This window comes from Barbus barbus (assembly GCF_936440315.1).
Source record: "Barbus barbus genome assembly, chromosome: 32".
Taxonomy (NCBI): domain Eukaryota; kingdom Metazoa; phylum Chordata; class Actinopteri; order Cypriniformes; family Cyprinidae; genus Barbus; species Barbus barbus.
Genome location: NC_136760.1, coordinates 13,563,056 through 13,580,949, shown reverse-complemented (window position 1 = coordinate 13,580,949; position 17,894 = coordinate 13,563,056). Strand labels below are relative to the sequence as shown.

The following is a 17,894-nucleotide window of genomic DNA, read 5'->3' as shown; positions in this document are numbered from 1 at the left end:
GTCAAATCTTGCTCCTTATCCAATTATATATATATATATATATATATATATATATATATATATATATATATATATATATTGAACGTGCGTGAATTAGCCTAACGTTATCTCATCAGTGTTTGGCAGCAGTGTCCCTACTAGTGAAAATTTAAGTTCATTTTCCTCACAAACAGTGCCGTTGTTACCTCGCTTCGTTTGTGAGAAATGTCATGTACTTTTAAGGTGCTAAACTATTTACTGACAAACTAACTGTTTTATTATTACATACCAGCTGTGTTTTAAAAGAACTCACCAATGCTAATTAGATCGTATTTACAAATTGAATGCACATGAACAGCACAATGTCATAATTACAAGTGGGAAAGTCCACAGATGGGAGCATGTCAGTGAGATCATATGGGGAACACAGCATCTGTATTAATGGCAAATATGTTTAAATTAAATTATGATCACAATTTTTTTAAGGTCCAATTCTCGCTATTAACAAAATATTAACTACGACTTTTGCTTCAATAAACTCCTAATTTGCTGTGTATTAATAGTTAGTAAGGTAGTTGTTAGGTTTAGGTATTGGGTAGGATTAGGGATGTAGAATATGGTCATGCAGAATATGTTTTATAAGTACTAATAAGCAGCCAATATGTTAATAATCGGCATGCTAATAAGCAACTAGTTAATAGTGAGAATCGGTCCCTATACTAAAGTGTTATGGAAATTATTTTTATTATTTTTATTCACAATAAGAAGTATTTTTATTTTTTTGGTGGGAAAAAGTACATCACCATCTATTTAGTTATCAGATTTTATGTTATAAATAAAACCTTGGTTTGGGCTGCTTATTTATCAGACATAACTATGGATATAGTAATACATGTGTATACAGACTCATACATAGCCAGTGTCGTTGCTTTAGGTCAGTCAGTTCTCATAAAAGCCTGTTTGATAGATCAAGCCCACTTCCTGTCTTTAGTCATTGACCTATATGGATAACTCATCATAATTCTATGTACAGGCCTCGAGTTCAGTTTATATGCGATGTGAAAATTTATCCACCTCTGACTTTTTTCCCATTGACATATTAATTTTTTTCTGGTAAGAGATTAGTCCTGAGGGCAAAAGCACTCTGTTGATTCAACAGTCTGAAAACACCAATAAGAAATAATTGTGCCTTCATGAACGCGTTTGATTGTGATGTAATTGATTTGTTTTAAGAGTTTCCTCCACTGCGGCAGCTGTCTGGTTCACACTGACAGGATTTTGTCCACGTGAGGGTTTGTTTGTCAATGTTCTGGGTCGAGTCATAAGAGGATGACCCTATCAGACATTTCAATGTGTTTGTACAGGAAGGGCATTTGGATTATGTACCATATAAAGATGGGCCTGTAACAGATTGCCCTGGCGGGTGACTCGGCCAGAACGGACAGAATGCAGCACTTACATGGTAAGAGAGAATTTGTTAGATAACATACTGTAGTGTGCAGTGTCTCTCAATTAAGGTCAGATGTAGAACAAAAGCAAGGATGGAGACCCCAACAGTGATGTAAGAGAAGCTTTCACATGTCAAGACAATGTTTCTTTAAAGGATTTACAGTGGATTTTAGGTGTTTTGAAAACGTATAGCAAGAAATCTCCAGAGCATTGATACGATACCACAAATAGAAAATGTGCAATATGTGGATATAAAAATTGATGAATGAAAGTGACAGAAACATTCATTTTGGCAAAGATCTGCATCAGAACATCAGGAGAGCTGATTAACAACAAGACTACTCAAGGAATTTTAATCACTTCAGGACAGGATATTTACAAAAAACTGTCACAAACCACAGAAACTGTCGAAGGTTCATTTGATACTTGTTTTTTGTGAAATTTGTCTGTGATTTTGTGAATTTTTCTGGATGGATTTTGGAAGCTACTTCATGTTTGGATACCATTTGCGTTAAAGGATTTGCTTTCATGATTGGATGATGCTATAGTTCTGATATTATACGATGACAAGGTACTGTTAAATAACACTATACTGGACAAACAGTAACTATTTGGGTTACAAAGCAGTACAGATTTTCTTGGTTAAAGAGGAGCAGCCTGGATCTTCATATGAATGAGGAAGATTATTTATGAGTCTATAGGTAATTTCATATCTATAGGAAATAAAAATAACTAAGATATCTCCTTAATGTCTCGGTTGTTTCTCCTAGACAGTAATGAGATTAAAAGATTAAAAAGATGGTTTTCCTAAGAATAAGACCCCAGTAATCACATGTGTGTCCTATAATGTTTCAGAAGGTTAAAATAATTAATCAAATTGTGCTTAGATTGCCAAGATACCAAAGCCCAAAGAGATTTCAAGCATGTCTCATCAAATCGTTCCAAGATCATATTATCTGAGCCATGCAATCTACATTAATGTTACTCCATACTGTACAAGTGTTTAGCAATTGACCCATATGTCTACTGTATTGTTACTTCTGGAGAAACATCTGAGACGTGATACTTAAATGAAACAACTGTGAACTCATTTTGTCTCCTGTCCTGACCTAATAAAATGTAATGCTCTGAATTGTAATCCATTTTTTTCTTCTATTATAAAGACTTGAAGTCCAGTTTGTGGAACTCCAGATCTGAGCGGATGAAAGCTTTAAACCGATTTTCTTCATTCGGTCTAAATCTACATCGACCCAGGCCATCCAATCACTCCACAGAAGCCTGCAACATTGAGCTTGTTACTCCAAGAGTGAAGGAGCGCACACAGAAAGTGACAGAGAAGGTCACACAGGTAAGATACATTGTTGGGCTTCCATCTTAGATGTAGATTTGTGGCTAGATTACAAGTACAATCACAAATAATTTTGTTTGTGTTTAATTGATCCTTACATTTTTGTGTGAAAACTTCCAGCTATTGTACTGTTAAAAACATTCAGGTCATCTCACATCCAAACTATGTGAGAATAATCATGGCAGGTGTCACATGGGGGAAAACATGTGGCCAAAAACTTGTGGAAAGATCGTTAGGACAGAGACATGAACACTCAGTGCGATGCCAAAAATCCATAACCCCTGTGGCCCTTGGTCCAAACCACATGTTGTTTTGATGGTTATTTCGTGAAACCTTAATGTGCCAGTCTATCCAAACTCTGATCACCTTACCCTAATCATTGCTTATTTTCATCTCTGTTTTCAAAGACAACATAAATGGGTCACATTCCCAAGTGTTCAGTTGATTATTTCACCACTTTTTGGAAGTTAGGCTGCTGTCATAGCTTGGGGGAGCTTCATCTGATCTGATCTGCACATGCATAGATTGTAATAAGTTTGCCTTTTTCCCATTGACATGCATCTGTTGTTGAAAAATTGAAAACATCACATAAAGTTAATGTTAATTTGTGGAATTTTATTCCATGTCAGTTCAGTTTAATCCACCAGCGCAAAGGTAAGACAATAATCTCTACAACGTTTTTTTAATGCCAACTTTAAGATGTGAAGTTTAGAATTTTATAAAAGCATTTCTTCTGTTAAAACTGTATTATTTGAGCTGTAAAACTGTTTACAAATCTAACTTTTCAATCGCTAAAGTTGCACTGTGACTTATACTTTCCTGCAAAATCTGTCCAGACATCTCTAAAATATAAACCATTATTATAGGTTTACCAAAGTGTATATAAAAACTTTGCTCTCTGTCATTAGTTGTTTTACAATAAAAGTTACATGGTGTAACTTTAAGCATTAGGTTTCAATAGTGTTAAGGTGTGCTCACATTTGTGAAATTTCACGGGCAAAAAACAGTTCATTTTCCATTATCAGTAGTGTAGTGATTTATGAAGCACTGCTCACACAATAGCCACTTTCAAACCAAGCAGTTTTCTATCGATTAGAGAGACAATTTTGCATGACTGACTTGAGTGAAATCTGCATGGGGAACTTTTTTTTGCCTTTGTGTGAAGCTCCCAATTGCACGGATTCCTATTGAAATTAATGGAATTCGCCCCTAAATATTGCAGAACAGCAGTAAATGTGATGCACATTTACTGTGCATTATTTGGCGACAAAGTTTGGATTTTGGATATAACTTTAAACAGAAAGAGTTAGAAAAGGATAAAGTTGCTAAAGTTGTTTTTACAAACCTAAAAACCATGTTAACTTGCATATTTTTTTAATGTCTTGTGGCTATACCTGATAAAAACACATATCTGCTAAGACTCCATGAAATCCCACCTGACTTATTTCCATTTGTTATAAATTCTTGCTAGTCATCTTGTAATAATCTCTTTCCATGCCCAGGTCCCGTCTCTAGGTGCCGATGTTTTGCCCGAGTACAAGCTCCAGGCTCCAGACATCCACAAGTGGATCATGCTGCACTACAGTCTTTTCAAATCCATGTGGGACTGGATCATTCTTCTGCTAGTGCTCTACACAGCAGTCTTCACTCCGTACTCGGCTGCTTTCCTCCTCAATGAGCTGGAGCAGGAGAAAAGGCACACCTGTGGTTACTCTTGTAACCCTTTAAATGTAGTAGACGTGATAGTGGATGTTCTGTTCATCATAGACATCATTATTACTTTCAGGACGACATATGTGAATCATAACGATGACGTGGTGACCCATCCCAAGCTCATTGCCATCCACTATATCAAAGGCTGGTTTCTCATAGACATGGTGGCCGCAATTCCATTTGATCTGCTCATCTTCAGGTCTGGATCAGATGAGGTATAATGAACCACAGACCCTTCTTTGGACTATGTGGCTAGTAATATTAGACCCTAAAAAGCTAGGATTCCCAGCTATCAGGCAATATACTCAGAATGTTCTGTTGAGATTTTATGCTGAGAGTTATGACATTTAAAAATTGACCATATCAGACTGAAACTTATCTGATACTATTCTTTCTTTGTCCTCCCATCATCCAATCTGCAGACGACGGCCACTCTCATTGGCCTGCTGAAGACAGCCCGTCTGCTGCGCTTGGTCCGGGTTGCCAGAAAATTAGATCGATACTCAGAGTATGGAGCTGCAGTGCTCTTCTTGCTTATGTGCACCTTTGTGCTGATTGCTCATTGGTTGGCGTGTATCTGGTTTGTCATTGGTCATATGGAGAGGCCTTACATGAAGACGGGTTGGCTGGATAACCTGGCCGATCAACTGGGCAAGCATTACAACGACAGTGATGCCAGCTCGGGACCCTCCGTTCAGGATAAATACGTCACTGCACTCTATTTCACCTTTAGTAGTCTGACCAGCGTGGGCTTTGGGAACATCTCTCCAAACACCAACTTGGAGAAGATTTTTTCAATCTGTGTCATGCTCATTGGCTGTGAGTCACTGCATAAAGATTGTTTTCTTAGTTTAAGGCTGAAATATTTCATTTCTGTGCCATTGTCCTGAACATTCCTTCTGATCCTTCTGGCTAGTAACATTTAGACCTAAAAAGACCTAAAAAGCTAATGTTGGTGACCTACCCAGAGATGAGGAAACTGAACTATTCTCTTAAGTGATTCATTTTGATTTCAGCCATAGTAATTTGTTTATAGCAAAGTGGAACATATGCTCCATCTAAAATCATGTACTACATTTGATGAAGAGCTTGAAATACCATATAAATAACTTGAAATACCATATGATTATATGGTACATATGAACACATTTCAAATACTGTATGTTCTTTGCATGAACACAGTCCAGACATGCTACATTCAACATGTAAACAATGTCACGTGATCTACAATCTCAGTTAAATAACGTCTCTTTTCCCCACTATTTATGAATACGCAACCCAATCTCTTGAGAAACATAACTATTTTACGAGGTGGCAATTTCATGTTTTTTTATGAAACATGTTTTTTAGAAAAATCTAAACATGAAGATCCACTAACCCTAACCCCACTTCTAATCCTTATACAGTTTAGTAAAATTGTTAAAATAAAACAGTTTATTCAAATTAAAATTATTTTAATATCATTGAGATACTATTATAGTTTTTCTATTTTTATATTTCCATTTAAAATTTAAAGTTTGAGTAATTTTGTTGTGCTTTTGTAATTTTTAGTAGTATTTATTTATTTTCAGTTGTATTAATAGTATTTATTAGTATGTATTGCACATCAAGTTCAACTAAATGCAAATAAGAAATTGTACCTTGGCTACTGAAATTTTAAAAAGTTTTAAAAATATTTTATTTCATATAAAAAAAAAATTCAAGTAACATTTCTTTTAAAATTGTTTTAGTTTTAATGAATTATACTAATCCTCCTCTTACCTCCATGTTAAAAAATTGTGCTGTTGACTAAATATTCTCTATTGACTTTGTCTTAGCTCTCATGTATGCCAGCATATTCGGGAATGTCTCTGCAATAATTCAGAGGCTTTATTTGGGAACAGCGCGCTATCACACACAGATGCTGCGGGTTAAAGAGTTCATCTGCTTCCATCAGATACCTGAAGAACTGAGGCAGAGACTGGAGGAATATTTCCAGCACGCCTGGTCCTACACCAATGGCATTAATATGAATGCAGTAGGTGACATACCTGAGCCAAAAATGAGTAGCTCAAATATCATTCCTGTCTATATTATAGATTAATCTGTACAACAGAAACCCAATCGTGTGTCTTTTCATCTTCTAATTATAGGTCCTGAAAGGTTTTCCTGAGTGTTTGCAAGCTGATATTTGCTTGCATCTGAATCGTAGTCTGCTGCAGAACTGTAAGGTATTCCGTGGGGCGAGTAAAGCATGTCTGAGAGCTCTCGCCATGTGCTTCAAAACCACCCACTCGCCACCTGGAGACACCCTCTATCACAGTGGCGACGTGATCAAAGCTCTCCACTTCATCTCCCGCGGATCCATTCAAGTGTCAAAACATAACATTGTGCTGGCCATCCTGGGTGAGATTAATATTAAACCTCAGCAAACCACTGTCTGATCCACTGACTGTTTGAGGGTTTTATTTTTTAGATTTATCGTCTTTTTTAAGGCCTAATAAAAACGACTCCCTGTTTCTCATACAGGGAAGAATGATGTCTTTGGCGAGCTTATAAATCTGTATACAGATCCTGGTCTCAGTAATGCTGATGTTACAGCACTAACCTACTGTGACCTTCACCGTATCCAAAGAGACGACCTTCTAGAGGTGCTGGACATGTACCCTGCATTTGGCGAGAGCTTTTGGAGGAACCTAGAAATCACCTTTAACCTACGAGACGTGTGTAAACCTCACATCCCACACACATTTATACATATCCCTCACTGATTCTTGAACACTGAGATAAAATAGACCTCTATGTATCAAGGAATTGGCTTATAAATTATTCATTTGAATTAATTAATGCTAAAGAGGTTCAATATTGTAAACACTGACAAATCTAACATTGATGCATAATATGAATGGACTGAGAATACAGGATGTTTTCAAATCAATTCTTAGCATGTGGATAGCTAAGAATAAATACCCCAAACAATTTATTTGCGGTTTGTGAGATGGACCTGACATATAATGATTGTGACTGTGACTGATTGTGAACCCATTACTTCTGTAGTAATGTTTGTTTTAAAGGTAATTTAATAGCATCATATTATTGTACAGTTGAATTCATGTGAAGTATTGAGTGTCGATCTGATAGGTTGGTTTAGGGGTAGTGAGTAATAATGCGATCATTTTGATAAAATTAAGAGTAAATCAAACAGAATGCATTTAGATGAAGACCATTCAAGTGTTTATCTCAGATCATGTGGATGCTTATAGTATGCAGGATAATAGCATAAAGGTATGCTCAAAAGCTTTTTGAGTTATCTAAAGGTGCACTATATAGTTTGTTGTTTAGTGCTCTTTTCTTGGACTTATACTGGCATCTATTGGCGTGGATGCAGCATTACAAAAATGTAATATCTGATTCTAGAATCCAAACCATACAGTGCTGCATGCATAGATGGTATATTTTTGGTTAAATGCCTGAAAATGCTGCATATCTTGCATATTTGTTGCATATCTCAAGAATCACACATTCTAGTCACCATAACAATTGTGTAATTAACAAATTCAAGCTCTCTGTACAGTAATCATTGTTTTAACTGATGTGTAATCAGGCTGAACAGATAATGACCAGTGAAAATTTGGGCTGTGGATACCATGTGCATGGCATACGATACCACCAAAACTCACTAGACAGACGCAACAGGCCAGGTGAGTAGAACACTCACAAACAAACACAACTGAGATCTTTTGAGACTTCATAGGTTGCGTCCAGTAGTTTTTAAAGTAAAAGGACTTTAACTGTAGCAAAAAACTGAACCATGACATATTTCAGTTTAATTTAATTCACAGTCTGCTGTAATTCACATCTAGCCTTGTTTTTGAGTCAGATGTTTGACTACAGGACAGGGAATAGATTTGCAGAGAACATATGAAAGATCATGCTAAAACCAAATCAGTCAGTTTAGTTCTTAATTTAAAAAAATTATGAATTCCGGAAATAGATCATGAGAGCACACAACTTTTTGCTTAAAATTGCACTTGTCTTGCTATTCAAGATGGAATGGACCAGAATGACTCATACCCATCTCGGATGTGTTCAGCCCTGTGTCGGCATCATTCTCCAAGCGCTCACATGCACTGGGAGGAGCTGTGTAGCTGTGGAAGCTCTACACTGCAGTCCAGTGAAAACCTCAGCAAGTCTTCCATCAGCCACTGTGAGCTGTACACCTCGGACACAGATCATCTGGACTACCCCTCTCCTGTTGTGAGACTAATACCACCGCAAGGTGCCTCTGGGGTCAGCAGAGAACCTGGCATGCATATGGGGCATTTGGGTGGGTATAGAGTATTTATTTGAATATTAGCATTAAGGGATGCTCAAAGGCTTCAAGATATATTTAAAGGTGCACTGTGCAGTTTTTTTATTTACATTTTTCTCTGATCTTGGATATTATACTGATATCTATCTGTGTGAATGCAGCATTACAAAAATGTACAATCTCAATCCTGAAGCCAAATCATGGTGTGCTGCAAGGATGAAATACTGCTGTAGGCCAAATCCCAGAAACAAGTTAGCATTTTAGTACTTCTTGTTCCGTCATCCTGAACTCAAAGGTCCTTTGTTAACACAAGCTCAGGAAATCTTTGCATTTTATTCTGCAGCATAAAATATATCAGTAATACCCCCTTGTGAATTTTAAAACCTTCACTTTTCTTGAAAAAGCTGCTCTCGTGGAAAATGTATTTTTAATTAATTTTTTTATAACGTCTGAAAGAGTAGTTGGAAGTTTAATCGTGGTGATGTTAATATAATGTGACCATGGTGTAGTTCATTTCAAGCCTTTATTTTAGCTTTTTAACTCTGACGATTGAATTGGGCGTCAAAATTCATAAAATTTGACATTGATGGTGAACATAACATGTAAGAATCATAAACTCTTATTGGTTACAGAGCTAAGAAATATTTAATTCAATAATTAGCAACTACCCAGAACACCCAAGCAACAGCATAGCAACACCCTAGCAACCATCCAGAACACCCCAACAAGTAGCAACTTCATAGCAATAACTTAGCAACCACCCAGAACACCCTAACAAATAGCAACTGCATAACAAGCATACAGAAAGCTGGAGATTAAATATATTTTGTAATTCAATTAAATCACAGAGCTCAATTTCTACAATAATTCAAAAGCCAGTGAGAAAATCCTAATAGGCTATTGTTGAGGGAACCAGGGTGATGAAAATTTCCAGGTTGGCCTAAAAATTACATCACTGCAACTGGGTAATTTTAGGTCATTTCAACTACTGTTTAGTAATAACATTTTGATTATTAAGTGCACAAAGTGCACCTTTAAAATCTCATAAACTTGAACTTTAAATGGCATACTGTAAATCCAAATGCATTTCTTCAGTTGTTGGATTGTTATTATTCAATATCTTCTTCTAACACAAGCTCCTCCACAATCTGGATTGTACCATTATTGGCCTGACCACCAGGCAGCTCATTTCGCTGAACAGAATCGGTGCCCCCTATCTGTCTGGACCTCATTCCCACCACCGCTCTTTGAGCATCAACCCAATGAACTTGAGTCCAGACTGGAGCTCCTACAGAGCCAACTCAATAGGTAGGTGATGCAAACACTTAAACTAATGAAAACGGACAGTTCTGTTGTCATTTATTGCCCATCATGAAGATTGAGAATGAAGAATGTTTTGTTTACGTTGGCTTTCTTCATTCCGTTGACACATATTATGACCAGGGGCTGTCACTTGGTGATATTTGAATGGATGAAGGTGTCTAGCAAATAGCTACTCAAATGCTGCAGTTATCTCTTCTGTTTCTCCCAGACTGGAGACCAGAATGACAGCAGACATCAATGTGATTCTTCAGCTTCTCCAGCGACAGATTGCTCCAGTGCCCCCAGCATATAGCTCTGTATTACCTGAGAACCACACTCCTGACCCTGCTATACTGTACGGAAACAGCACACCAGTACTTCACAGCATGTACCCGATCCCAAACATTCAGCTGGACAGTAGAAATACCATTATTCAGGTAAAAATGCAGTCCTTACAAAAAGACCTGTTTAATTATATTGAATGTGCTTTTGTAGTGTACTTCATATCTTACTGTATTTGCAGATAATAAACCTTTTTATGGTTTGTATGACTGTTTCGTAACTCACATAAGTACACTTTTAAATAGTGTCCTTTGTAATAAAGTCAAATTTTTAGGGGCCAAGCACCGAAGGTGTGTAGGCACCTATTGTATCCGTTGCCGTTCTTCTTCTTCCGTTTCTTCCGCTCGAAAGTCAATGGCAGCCCATAGAACCGCTTTTGGGAAAGAAAAATTTGGCGCACTGATAGATGATACTGTCAATAGTAACCACACCAAATTTGGAGTCTCTAACTCAAACTCTCTAGCGCCACCACTTGTCCAAATTTTCACTCATGTTTATGTTAATAACTTTTGAACCATAAGCCACAAAATTAAAAGGTTTTTATCCTCTGAATCCATGGCTCAAGCCGAGCTGAATGAATGAAAATTAAAAAATTGTAAGGTTGAGTTTTTTCGCTATCTTCAATTGTTCGTAAAACCTACTTTGTCAAACTTGTCCTAGACGGTTCATCCGATTCTAACCAAAATTGGCTCAGATCATCTACAGACCATGCTGGCAAAAAGTTATGGAATTCAAGTCAATTCGTCAAAGCTTTCTCGAATACCACACTAACGAATTTGCCGAAAAGCACGCAAAAATGGATCTGAGGCTATTTATCTGTAAGGGTTTGACGTATTGAGACGAAACTTGGTGTGTGTTATAACAAGCATGACCTGAGGCTACCTGCAGTGTTTCGGCGCTGTGCCACCTAGTGGTCAGGAGATATGAAAAATGCATATTTTTGCTTATAACTTGTGAATGGATTGGCCATTCATAAAAATGGTCTCTTTAGATTGGGTGCATCATGCCAAGTCCAGCCATATCCAATTTTTTCCATGTCAGCCATTTTGGGCGTCGACCATGTTGAATTTTGTAGTAAAATGCTATATTTTACGAACGCATTAACGTATCGTTACGAAACTTGGTATGGGTCATCAGCACGATGCCCTGAAGGAGCCTGAGAAGTGGCAGCGCCACCTAGTGTTAAAATCAAATATTCAAATGCTTATAACTTTGGGTGGGGTTGACTTATTTTCACCTTTTTAGACTCCTGAATCCTTGCCGAGTCCAGCGATACCAAACTTGCCAAGTTTTGCCTTATGGTTTGTGCTATGTTTCATTTTAGCTCTTAAAAAACATTTGCCAATATCTTAGAAACCGTTACTCCGATCGACACGAAACCACCGTAGGAAATTCGAAAACATAGCGTCCCGGCCATACACAAATGCCCAATTGCCAAATTTTTGATAGTAAGTGGCACGAAAATGCAAACAAAGTCAACAAATATGTCTATAACTCCAAAACAAAATTAGATATTTTTACCACATTTTACACACATATGTATGGGCACACTCTAAGGACACACAAAAAATTTGGTGGGATTGTGCCTCTTGGTGGTGCTATAATTGAACAAAACATGAAATTGCCATTGACTACAATAGGGTATTATGATAAAAAATGCTATATTTTACGAATGCATTGGTGTACCATTACGAAACTTTATATGTACCATGGAGACCATGACCTGAAAGTACTCAAAAAGTTTTGAGACAGTGCCATCTTGTGGTCAAAAGTTGTATGAAATGTCAAATAAATGCTAATAGCTTTCTGTGAATTTTGCTTATTGTAATAGACTGGTATTAAAAGATTCCTTGGGTCATGCTGAGAACAGTAATACCAGTGTTGCCGTAGTCAGTCAAACTTCCTCTCTGCCCTTTTGATTTTCTATAAAAACCTACTTTTTCAAACTCCTCCTAGACCGTTGGTCCAATTTTCACCAAAATCGAATCATATCATCTTCAGACCATGCTGACAAAAAGTTATGGATTTGGTGTTGATAGAAAAAACAGTCTTCACATACCACAACATCGAATTTGAGGCATGATGCCAAAATGACACTTGAGGCCTTATCTTTGCAATGCTTTGGCATATTGACACCAAACTTTGTTTGTGCCATTGTCAACTCACACAGAACACACCACATCGATCTGATAACGGTGCCACCTGTTGGTCAAAAGTTAATAGTCATTCAATCATATTACTAGTAGTTTTAAATGATTTTTCAGCCATTTGGACTACAATAATCTTAAAATGGCTTCAATTACTCATTTCTGCAGTTGGTCTGATGCTCCATGCTATGCTTAGCTCCTCATTTTGCCGCTGATGTTCTTGGCCCCATCATTGCTGCTTGCAGCTATATTTACAATTTAATTTGTTATAATTACTACAATTAGTATGCTAAAGTTTACACTAAAGTACATTTTTAATCTTTATTTTAATAATATTTTGTCATGCTTTAAAGAAGTACACTTATTTTGATGTGTTGACTAACATACTAAAGTGAATATATAGTAAATTGCAACTTTATTACAAATGTGTAATTACAAATATTTTTAAGTGCATAACACGCAAGTTTCAATAGATAAAACATTAAAATGTTGGGCTGATTGCCATGGACAGTAGCACAGTAGTTCTGTTGGCACATTCTTCTATTAAAAACAATAAAATTGCAAAGAAAAAATATATATTTTAGTTTACCGTAAATGCTTGTCAGGACATTTTTAACCATAATTTAAAGATAATAGAATAATTATTATTCAGCTGTATTCACTAAACTGATGACAATCAACAGTGTTATTGGTTATAAAACAACTTAACTTTCTTTAACTCTGTCTTTCCAGTGTTCAGCCCAGCCAGATTCTACAATCAAGTCAAATTCCCAGGGTTCTCTGTCCAGTGGTGTTCACATGGGAGCTGCGTCAGACGACTGTGAACCTGATGAACTGGAAACTAATGCTGTTTCAGCCCCAGCCCTTCAGCACATTTTGATAGATGCACCGCGCCTCTGTTCGTCCCTCCACTTTCCCTCATTGCCTGGCAACCTGGACACTTCACACCTGGAAGAAATTCCCAAACACATGTCTGACCCTGCCTTACCAGTCAGCTAAAATCACAACACACCATCAATAGGCTTATCGTAACAGAACAATGAGAACACATAAAACCACAATCACAATCAACCCTCCTGATATCACCAGCTTTATTGTCTTGTGGATGTTAGGAAGATCATGCAAATCGACCATCTTGGTTAAACATGCCCTAAATCAGCATAAAACTCGAGCTTTTCAGCAAACAAAGCAATGTAACAAACATTTAAATACAAACACTACAGGACAAAATACTACAAAAGCCACAACATAAGCATCTCAAACCTCAAGATGAATGTCCGTGACCATCAATGATATGTTCTACATGCAGTGAGACTCAGGAAACAGTCACAGTACTGTAGATGATAATGTTTTATAATGATACAGTAAACCTAACCAAAGAATGCCTCTGTATGTCGGGAGTATTCTGTGTATTTACTGTAATTAAAACAATGTTCAATCCCCTTTTTGTAGTCAAGACTTGTCTTTACAGAAAGTGTTTTTAAAAAGTCCAAAGAGAATCATTTGCAGGAGTAAAAAAATATGCATTTAGAATAGCGGTTTAGATATTTGAGTATTTTCATTATTTCAAATTAAATGTTGCCTTAAATTACTGAAAAAGCTTCAAATTAAAAGAGAAATAAGGCTATTTTGGGTGCTGTTTTTTTTAAAGGGCCATTTATTGGTTTATCAGATAATATTTCAAATAATATTTTATCAGTCAAAAATCTAAATGCATAATGCATTATACAATACCTTACAATCTCTTATAAAATATCATGAATAATCATAACAATTATAATACATTATAGTACTTAACGTATTTGTGTTATAAATAATCATACTCTTAAAAGTTATAACCACAAATACGTTAAGTACTACAATTATAATACATTATAGTACTTAACGTATTTGTGGTTATAACTTTTAAGAGTATGATTATTTATAACACACAATGAACACCATATTAAATCTACTTCATTTACCATGGGCTATATCATAGCTTGACATTGTTTATTTAAGATCTGCACAGTACCTTAATACATCTATTGAGTGCAATGTTTATATATATCAAACTAATTGAATTAGTAGACTTAGGTAGGGTAGGTAGAATGTTCACATACTTGCAAAGTATCCTAAACTCAGTATGTCTGTTGAGGAACCATCAAAATAAAGTGTTAGCATACAATATATTCAGCAGACACACTACTAATACTCTCATGACATGTAGTTGCAGAGTTACTTATTAACAGCTGTCTAAAGGGTGCCATCAAAATAATCAAACTGATATTATATTTTTAAAAAAAATGACCTCAAAGCAAATGTGTCATTTTACAAATTCATCTGATCTGATCTTATGGCTGTTTGAGAAAAAAAAAATTATATTATTGTTATTATTATTTCTTATAAGTGGTCTTTGTCTGCTTTAAGTATAGTAACATTAGTAACGTGGCAAGATATGAGACTTATAATACATTATAACTATTGAGAAATATAATCCATTGTAATTTAAGCGGATGGATCGGATTCATTGTGTGTTATAAATCATCATACTCTAAAAAGCTATAACCACAAATAAGTAACTATTATAATACATTAAAACTGTTCTTATGAATATTCCTGAGATGATACAGCATATTATAGTTATTGATAATGCATTATGCATTCATTATAATGCCTTAAGAATACCTTTATAATGTATTATAAATACGAGCTTCATAGAAAGTGTTACCAAAATTTGTAGACAATCTTTTCTGAAAAAGTGTTTCACGTTTCAAGTAATTTTAGTTAATCTGGGTGGTTGCTAAGGTGTTGCTATGCAGTTGCAACATGTTAGGATGTTCTGGGTGGTTGATAAGGTGATAGAATGCTTTGCATGGTTGCTAAGGTATTGCTATTCAGTTGCTACTTGTTAGGATGTTCAGGGTGGTTGCTAGAGTGTTTCTATTGCTGTTGCTTGGGTGTTCTGGATGGTTGTTATGCAGTTGCTACTTGTTAGGGTGTTATGGGTGATTGCTAAGGTGTTGCTACATGTTAGGGTGTTCTGGGTGGTTGCTAAGGCATTGCTACTTGTTAGGGTGTTCTGGGTGGTTGCTAAGGTGTTGCTACATGATAGGATGTTTTGGATGGTTGCTAAGGCGTTGTTACTTGTTAGGGTGTTCTGGGTGGTTGCTAAGGTGTTGCTACATAATAGGATGTTTTGGATGGTTGCTAAGGTATTGCTATGCAGTTGCTACTTGTTAGGATGTTCAGGGTGGTTGCTAGAGTGTTTCTATTGCTGTTGCTTGGGTGTTCTGGATGGTTGTTATGCAGTTGCTACTTGTTAGGGTGTTCTGGGTGATTGCTAAGGTGTTGCTACATGTTAGGATGTTCTGGGTGGTTGCTAAGGCATTGCTACTTGTTAGGGTGTTCTGGGTGGTTGCTAAGGTGTTGCTACATGATAGGATGTTTTGGATGGTTGCTAAGGCGTTGCTACTTGTTAAGGTGTTCTGGGTGGTTGCTAAGGTGTTGCTACATGATAGGATGTTTTGGATGGTTGCTAAGGTATTGCTATGCAGTTGCTACTTGTTAGGATGTTCAGGGTGGTTGCTAGAGTGTTTCTATGCTGTTGCTTGGGTGTTCTGGATGGTTGTTATGCAGTTGCTACTTGTTGGGGTGTTTTTGATGGTTGCTAGGGTGTTGCTATGCTGTTGCTTGGGTGTTCTGGGTGGTTTCTAAGGTGTTGCTATGCAATGCTACATGTTAGGGTGTTCGGGGTGGTTGCTGAGTTATTGCTATGCAGTTGCTACTTGGGTGTTCTGGGTGGTTGCTATGCAGTTGCTACTTGATAGGGTGTTCTGGGTGGTTGCTAAGTTGTTGTTATGCAGTTGCTACTTTTTAGGGTGGTTACTAAGCTGTTGCTATGCATTGTTACATATTAAGGTGTTCTGGGTGGTTGCTAAGGTGTTAGAATGTTATGGGTGGTTCCTAGGGTATTGCTCTGGTGTTCTGGTTGGTTGATAGGGTGTTGCTATGAAGTTGTTTGGCAGTTAGTAGACTGTACTTAGTAGCTGCTTTGATGTTCTGAGTGTTTGCTAGGGTGATCTGGGTGATTACTAAGTGGTTGCTAATATGTTGTAGATGGTTGCTAAGGTGCTGTTATATGGTTGTTTTGGATAGTTGCACCTTGATCTGATCACACCAATAAAAATAAAATTAACATGACACATTCTTATTATTTCACTGGCAGTAACGTAAGCAGCATTGAGCTCCAGTTCAGCTATGAAACAATGAGAAATATTTATGCCATTTAAAATCTACATTTATCTGCAAAACTATTTTTAAGCTTTAAATTTTTACAGAAATATGTTATCAGTGTGTCTGCAGAACACTGACCTCTGTGTGGCACTGTTTGCTGATGATATACGACTGGAACAGCACAATATTTGCCCAGCATTCCTTGACTTACTCTTATCATTAAACATGAACGTTATCTTCTTGGTCTTTACTCCCTCAATTTGTGACTCGATGGCCATGTGTTCATGTGTTCATCACAGGTCACAGATTTCAGATCGAGATATGTCAGATCAATACATTTTATTTTTGGACTTTTTTTAGTTTTGAGTTCTGATACAGCATCGGTATATTCTTCTGTATATCACAAGATGAATTAAAACAAATTTTAAAGTTCATTTTTAACACAAGATCATTTATATGTAGAACTGGCAAATTATGAACAATAACCTTCTGAAAACTTAAGCTCATGCTAAGCATATATAACACTAACAGAAGAATGAATATAGTTTATGAATATGAAATAGGACAGGTTATACTGACATTAATTCATGAACTTCATAAAGCATCCAGTCATGTTACCTAAACTCCATGAAGCAGATGAGTAGGTGCTACAGATGCCATGAAATCACATGGATTGGAGCTTGTCTCTGATTTCATTTAATTTTATTATCTCACAAAAGACTTTTTGTAGAATAACATAAAGAGCAGATGAGATTGTTCACCCCAGTTGTAGGCATCAAAATGTACCTCCTTACCAGTAATATAGAAACCACTAATAAGCCACTTGGCACAAGTCTGGTTACCCAGAACCATTGTTTAAAATATCTCTCAAAAGATTTTTGCAAACTGGCACCATTAGAGTTCTCAAAGTAGAGTGTGCAGATCACAGTGCATCGAGTCAATTATTGTATACAGTATATTGTACAATAAAACTTGTTGGCTCACAAGAAAAATAGCAATATTACATCAAACTCGAGTCTACCATTCAACCACAAGCTGAGATTTGGACAATTATGCATATAAAAAGTACAACATTCAATATTAAACATTCAAAGTGTATATATTGTGT

At 36.5% G+C, this 17,894-nt stretch overlaps 1 protein-coding gene across 1 annotated transcript; it reads left to right on the top strand.

Moving 5' to 3' along the window:
* Positions 1 to 2,629: 2,629 nt before the first annotated feature.
* Positions 2,630 to 14,014, top strand: LOC306852381 (voltage-gated inwardly rectifying potassium channel KCNH6-like; the record flags this gene model as incomplete). Its single annotated transcript, XM_079389140.1, has 11 exons — positions 2,630 to 2,776; positions 4,279 to 4,704; positions 4,912 to 5,308; positions 6,307 to 6,506; positions 6,622 to 6,874; positions 6,998 to 7,191; positions 8,073 to 8,169; positions 8,517 to 8,795; positions 9,917 to 10,088; positions 10,312 to 10,519; positions 13,304 to 14,014. 11 exons carry the CDS (start codon positions 2,630 to 2,632, stop codon positions 13,568 to 13,570), a joined length of 2,640 nt encoding a protein of 879 aa, XP_079245266.1. The 3' UTR covers positions 13,571 to 14,014.
* Positions 14,015 to 17,894: the final 3,880 nt, after the last annotated feature.